We start from the raw sequence: 7,414 nt of genomic DNA, 5'->3' as shown, positions 1-7,414 counted from the left end.
TACCAGCAGTAAACAAACAGTGAGGATTATCCAAACACTGTCAAGGCTGTTGCAACAGTCTCACAATAACCGCTTTAAGAGACCTTTGACTGAATGTCTCATTGGATCTGAAATGGGCTAACTGCTTGAGGGTTTTTTGGTTGGTTTTTTTTTTTGGGGGGGGGGGGGAGGACATAGTTTTGCACTAATTTTTCAAAGCCCTTTGGGTGAATCATTGACAGAACTCTCTGGCATGGTGAAAGCCCTCAATTAAAACCAGAAGGCAAGTCAGACTTCCTATCTCAATTTGAAGACAGTCACTAGAATATGTATTAAAAGTCTTTTGTTTTGAAATACGTTGACCGGTTCTAACGGACCCTGCATCTCACTGAGCAACGTGGTACTGGAAATAATCAAAGAACTGGGAACGAGAGGTCCATAGCAGGGAAGGAAGGACCTTTTCAGGGTTACCAGGTAACAATACAATTTGTATTGTGGGGTTTGGTTTTTTTTGTTCATCCCTGCATCCTCTTTTGGCTATAGCAATAGCGTTCCCTCAAATATAAAGAAGTTTCTCCCCTCACTTTTCCATGAAGGATTGTGAAGCAACATGTCTCGGGGGAGAGCAGGAGCGCTGAGCTTGCTGTATAGATCTGGGAGGTAAGAACTTCTTCCCCCCACCCCCCTTTTGTTAAACAAACACACCAAGTTCAGTTTCTTTGGTTTTCTTCTGAGTTACTGAGTTAATTTAAAACTTTTTAAAGAAGCGTTACGGTTGTAGGAGACTGACTGTCAGGAAATCTAGCTCAGCGGGCGCTGCAGCTGTTCATTGGCACAGGAGCCTCAGCCACCATTCCGTGCTCCCCCATGGGCTGTAGTGAGTACCTTTAGTAAAGACAGCCAGTTTGCCTGCTTTACTAACCAGTTACTCTTCACCTTGCTGCCAGCTGAAGCTGTTCTTAGGCAGTGGTCACCTGTCTGCTACAGATGGGTTGAGTTAATAATCTTCCTTTCAAAAGCTAATGGTTTTAGATACTTATCCATTATTTCAAATGTAGAACACTGTTACTACTCCCCTGAGTTTATCACTGCTCCTGCCTTCCATTAGCAGCAGTGTCCTCCTCCTGCTCTCTTGCGCAATTTTCAGCTCGTGCTTCTAGTGGAAGTAGCCATAGCAGCAGCAGTATTCTGTGTCCAGCAGCAGTGCTGGATTATCTGAAGTGTAACTTTTCTGAAAGGACCTGTTTAAAAAAAACCCACCAGGCAGCATACTCACTACAAACTAGTTAAGTGAGGTATCAAAGTATATAGAAAATAATTGCAGAAGGTAAAATTTTAGAACTCGAGCATTTGTTGCTTGCAAAATCAACATAGCACTTTTTCAAATGCTAAAACTACTTTTTAAAGTAGGTACTTCCTCCACCCTTGGATGTGAGAAACCCTCAGTATAGAGGGGACTGACCTCTGCAGTAGAGGATAAAACGCTGCATGCTTAAGAGCTTCTAAAGCACCAAGTTGCACGCAGTAGTCTAGTTCATTGTATGGACATGTTGCTGCACTGCTCTGTGTGCCCACTTTGACTTGTAGGTTGTACTTAGACTGCAGAATTGTTTCAGAAGTTTAAATTCCACCGTATAAATGAATCTGAGGTTGACGGAAGCTTTTTTCTTTTAGTCAAGGATTATAATAGGACTTGGGAGAGTGAAGGAGGATACTGAAAAGCCTGTCTTAAGCGGAACTTTGTTCTTTAATACTAGAAGAGTGTAAATCCAAGTTATGTGTAAGATTTGCAAACTAGTATTCCCTTAGGAAGTTGCATTTTTTTCACTCATCAGCCCAGTTGCAATTGACAGTGCACCATCTGCAGCAAGCTTTCAAGAACAAGGACTGGGCTGTGAGCGACGGAAGGTAATGCACTCCCCCTTCTAGTAAGCTTTTTTTAAAGTCGCTGCTGCGCGCAGGCACTCGCAGGAACTCAGTGTGTCTCTGTCCTAGCTTGCTTTCAAAGCTGTATGGTGCCCTCGAGTGGCTGAAGTGCACAACTTACCCCCAGACAACATAAAATACAATTCTCTTCCAGGTTCCTGCTCAAGGTGATTAACTAAAATAGACTAACTTTACATGATTAGTTAAGAGGCTAAAAGCTTTAGGTTAAAAACAAATCAGACTTCAGGAAAAAGCGCCTGAACTGTAGATGCAGAAGTGCTGTTCCGAGTTGGATCATGTTTAGGCTACATTGAAGACTATTTTAAGGCGCTCATGTTCAAAACAGTGTTTTACTTTTTCAAGAATAAATCTGCAAACACAAGCTTTTACCTGTAGTTTAATATTTATATACTGATGGATAGCACCTAGAGGCCCCAACCAACAGTTGAGCCCCCTCAATGTCTCTGCCCCAAAGAGCTTACAGTCTAAGCAGTCAAGAAGAAGTAGGAGAAAATAATAACCATGCTTTCTTGTATAGATCAGTAACACCAGTCAAGGGATTTACCTGCGCTAAGGCACAGAATGCGTGGTGGGAATTAAACCAACATCTCTTGAATCTCTGTTGCAGGTCTCAGTGAAAAGATGTTCCTTCCTCTCTAGACCACTTTTCTCTTAATAAAAACTAGCCCATTTGGAATCTCAGCCTGAAGCTGATTAAGGTTCAGGACTGTTCTCCAGGTCAGGGTGAGAGCTGCAGGAACAGAACAGAGAACGTATCTCTCAGAAGTGTAGCTACTTTACATATTTTCATTTTCTGTGGTTGTCTCACAGGTGCAGGACCTAAGGCTGCCACAAGACTAGCTGTTCTGGGTGCTATCTACCTTGGATTGGAATGGTATCTCCTGTCTTTTCAATTCAGTGGGCTTTGTTTTACATGCTGCAAGAGAAGCCCAAATCTTAGAAAGATGCACTGTTTATGCGCTACTGGAACAAACAGGTTCTGCCCTTTCCCAGGTCCCCATATGTGAACACTTGGTGAGCGCAAGACAGGCACTGTTGGTAGGGAAGGCTGGGAGAGCTCTTTCCTCTGGGAGCTCCTTGACCTTAGCATCCATTCTCCTGCTTTTTGGGGGGTAGGGATAGGCTGGTTTCTTCATTTTAGGCTTCTGAGGAGCCAGCAGTAAGATAAGGGCTTGTGTTTACAAGAAGAGACTTACTATTTTATTTCAGCTTTGGTAACAAGTTCTTGACTTGGAGGTAGCAGCAGGTTCAGTTTATTTCTATATGCATCAGCAAACCAAAATAAAATGAGTTGAAGGATGCACATTGCTGAATTGCCCACTCTCTACCGACATAGATAACTGCAGCTAATTGAAAAAAGACAAAGCTATTAATATTTTGCATTTTAAACTAAAGAACTTCAGTTTCATACTCAGTTGAAAGCTTTTGAAATCAGCACCAATCTCATTGTATAAATCACTGCCACCTGGTCAGTCACCAGTCCTATGTCTTTTGTCAAATGTGCATAAAACAAGGAGATTTCTGATGCTCCGTGTTTACAATGATAACTGAAAGGTAAGAATGAATAGCCATTAGCAGATAAATTACTTAACAGTAGTCAATAAACAAATACACTTCACCTGTATAAAGCAGTATGTTAATTCACAAGTTAAGTTGTATTGATAGTTGAGGTGGCGATATACAACGAAAATATTAAAGTATCATCACTTGAAAAATAGTCCTGCTTTGTCAGGGAGCTCTGTTTATACATAACGGTAAATGAAACAGCACTGACCATAGAAGCTGAACAGTCATGCATACAAAAAGTGATCACTTTTCAGCTATTGCACAAGTAGTGACGCTCTAAGACATACGCGGTAGGATTCTTACAAAATGACATCAGAAAGACTGCATGCACCATCTTTCAAGGCCTTATGTGAACTATACATACACAAGAGTTGCTGTATACTGTAAATACATTGTGGATGTGTATAAATTCACATAAGATTAAAAGATTAATTTGTAAATAGGAAAAGATCAGTTTCCACCAGCTTATGCTTTATTTTATTCAGAAGGTTTCTTAGCGTGTACACTATTTTGGATAAAATGCATGACACCACTTCAGAGCAGAGGCTTCATGTAAGCATAATCTTAAATGCTTTGGTAACTGGATGTTCCCAAGGAACAGGTTTTGTTAAACCAAACTGATTACTAAAATGTGAATGTGACTTTTATTCAGAAAAGAAGGATATAGAATATGGCTAATAATTTCACATATTTTCACAAGATACAAAAAAACCCTTTTCAAGTGGATTGGGATTTCTAAGCACAAATAAAACCACTGATAGCATGGTGTACAACATTTAAAACCCTGGTCAAAATGACTTCAGAATAATCGTGCATTCTCCAAATATATCAGGTTGGCAACTGAGGAAGGAAATGAAATACCAAATGAAGAAGTTGGCGTAAGAGGGGTAAATTCTCTCCGTACCACAAGTTTCATAATAAAATACTGCTGTATGTTTTAATTTTAGACATAAGCATTTTTATATCAGTCTGGTTTGTTTCTAAATGACTGAAAGTTTCAACTAAAAAGGTGTTTACACAATATACACATTTCATTACTTACAAAGAGAAATAAGCTTAAAATTTCATATTAAAAACCTGGGATACAGTAGGGTTAGTAGCACCATGAAAATGTTTTTCAAAACTGCAGTCTTGTTATTTTAAACATACTCAGTGCGTCGTGTTTTTCTTTATTCTCTTGGTTGATCAAAAAGGTGCCATTTTGGTACAGGGAGAGAAATGAAAAATTTCATCTTCTGATCCTTTGTGAACCTCAAGTGTTCTTTTCTGTTTCCAAGAGGTCAATTCTTTCATCTTCGTCCTGTTGTCAAATATGTACCAAACAACCCTTAGTGTGGCACATGAGTGAGGTACACTTGAATTTGCATGGTTAAAACAGTTTGGATTTGTTTTTTCTTTTCTTTTTGCACAGTAGCACCATTGTTGCAGCTGGAAGACAGTGCATCTTAGGAATTTTCAACTGTTTTATAAAACATTCTCCAAGACGTTACGTCTTCTTCATGCAAACTTGACAACGACTAATACGCGTCCTCAAGTCTCCAGCTTTCAGTGTCTCTGACTGAGGTTTACTGGTTGACAGACACAAAGGTAAGGTTAGGTTAGCTTTTTCTTTGTTTACAGAACTGTTCCTTTAAACTTCTACGTAATTCACAGTTTAAGATAACACTTAAGTACGTAAGTGGGGAATTAGTCCTGTATTTGAGAGTTTTCCTTAAGAGTGAGCTTTCTATGTGTCTTCAACACCGGGTGACACATGCTCAGTTTTGTACAGTGTCTTGGTATACACAAGGTATGCTACTCAACTGCTTCAGTCTAGCATATGATGTAGCACAAATACCAAACCGAGTGGAAGGTGAATTTTGTACATCTGAGACAGTATTTCTGGGGTCTTTCTAGCCTTTGGGTTTCTCAGTTGAAGGGTACTTTAACAACCCATAAAAAACACTGCTACAAAGAGATTTGTATTTAAGAGGTGGCTTTACCAAATTATTTATTTATATTCTGAAAGGGTAGGGAGGTGGGAGATTAATATAACATATTTGTGTAATATGCATGTACAGAGTAAGTCCAATTCTTAAAAGTTTCTTTTTTAAAAGTAGAATAAAAAAGGAAGTTGTGTTTATGGGAGACAGAAAATAGTAGAGATGGAAAACTCAGAGGTGCGTGGTAGTTGTTAGTAGGCAGTTTTCACTAGTGAATTATCAGTGATCAACTACCCTGAAAACTTAGATGACTATTAAATGCACATTAAGTATCACGGTTGTAGGTGTTACACAAAACCAACTTAGGGGCCACTACTGCTGTATAACACAGTGCACATTGCCAGCCCTGTACCACAAAGCTACATTTTTCAGTTTGGTGGCATTGGGAATATTTCTGAGGTTTTTATCAGTACACAAACAAGGCAGTAGCAATTTATTCTATGAAAGGAGATGATTTTTCAAAGAAAAAATGGTTTTGCTACTCAAGTTGAAAGGGAAAAAATTTGAGGAGCTGAGAGACTCCAGCTGAAATTCTGACTGCAGAGAAGCTGAGGACAGAATGTCCATTGGCTTCCTTGCCGCCAAAATGTCATCCTAATTCCTCTGCAAAGTACTGGAAAAAATGCTTGCCATGGAGGGTATGAAACCTCCTTCACACAGGACTTTTAAAAACAGGTTATATGAACATCTGCCTTAAAAGCTTTAAGTAGAGTTGATCTTGCTCTTCATACCTGTCCCTTGTATGTCTGTGAACTACCTTTTCAAATACTTGACTCTATTGAAAGGCCTGGCAAGAAAAAAAACCCCAACAAAATCCATCTTTTAGGCTCCAAATACAGTAACTACAGTAGGACTACTTTCAGAGAAGGTACTACTGAATGTGAATAAGAATTGATGTAAAAAGAATCTGACTCCTTGCAAAACAGAATGCGCCCTAGCAAGTTTTTACATAATATTAAAGGCTTACCAAGGAAACACTTGAAAAACTGGTTGTGAGGGGGAAAACAAACTAAATTATTTCCTTATACCCCTGTAAACAAATCTCTTTTGATCTTCAGAATAAATTCCATTTCCAAAGCTTTCATTCTGCAGTAAAGCAATATACAAGAAACAGGTTTTCTTACCTGAACATTTCTGACACCTCTACGGTTGCCAGCCAGAAACTATATGAATTGGCATAGTAATTACAAGTGCCGCGACCGTGGCATTCAATAAATGGAGCTGCACGGAATTCTTCTAAACAGGATCCAGGTGATGCCAAGGCCTGTCCAGAGCCCTCTGCTCCAGCACTAGTGTGCTGGTGTAGGGGTGGAGGAGAGAAACACACAAACAAGAATCTTACAGTAGGTGCTAAAAATTAAATAGCACAGCATTCAACTACTAAAAGAGCCACTGTTCATTCTTGGTTGAGATAATGCAGTGTCAGACACCTCCGTAAATATCAGTTACACTGGGCTCTGTGTACTGGAAAATCACTGTTAAACTTGGCTACCATGGTTAGTAATTGAAGGTAAAAGCTTTTGAATGACAACCATTATAGTTTTTAACAAAGTCCTAAAGCAGCTAGTTGAGGACACAAGCGGGTACTAGCCACTTCTGGAGTAGGAGGCAGTTCTTACCATCATGAAAGAGTAACCAATCCAAAGGGAGTCCCAGCCTTGAGGACACGAAGGAATCTGAATGGTCTGACTGTGTACAGCTATCACCATAGCAGGAGCTTCACACACAACACATCTGGACACAGGGGAAATATCAGAGAAACACGTGGTAATAAAACATACTCCTATTATATTTTAATAAGAATTCTTACACAGAGAAAGGGAGAAAAACTAGCCTGTAAGAGGCTGTCCTATTAATCTAGACTACTTCTTACGTATTTTGTAACCGCAACAAGACAGTATTTTGGAGTGCAAAATCTGCCTGTATTTCCACTAACAACC

General features: G+C 39.5%; 1 protein-coding gene across 1 annotated transcript in view; it reads right to left on the bottom strand.

The window, feature by feature from the left end:
- Window positions 1-2,286: 2,286 nt before the first annotated feature.
- The window catches only part of COL4A5 (collagen type IV alpha 5 chain), an 88,035-nt gene continuing 82,907 nt past the window's right edge, over window positions 2,287-7,414 (bottom strand). The window contains exons 49-51 of the mRNA XM_076347369.1: window positions 7,094-7,208; window positions 6,599-6,771; window positions 2,287-5,060 (exon numbers count right to left, since the gene is read on the bottom strand). Of these exons, the coding sequence (XP_076203484.1) occupies window positions 4,979-5,060; window positions 6,599-6,771; window positions 7,094-7,208 (370 nt within the window). The 3' untranslated portion in view covers window positions 2,287-4,978. The remainder of the gene's footprint in view (window positions 5,061-6,598; window positions 6,772-7,093; window positions 7,209-7,414) is intronic.

The sequence above is a fragment of the Aptenodytes patagonicus genome, chromosome 9 (assembly GCF_965638725.1).
Source record: "Aptenodytes patagonicus chromosome 9, bAptPat1.pri.cur, whole genome shotgun sequence".
In the NCBI taxonomy this organism is placed as follows: domain Eukaryota; kingdom Metazoa; phylum Chordata; class Aves; order Sphenisciformes; family Spheniscidae; genus Aptenodytes; species Aptenodytes patagonicus.
This window is presented reverse-complemented; position numbering and strand designations above follow the sequence as displayed.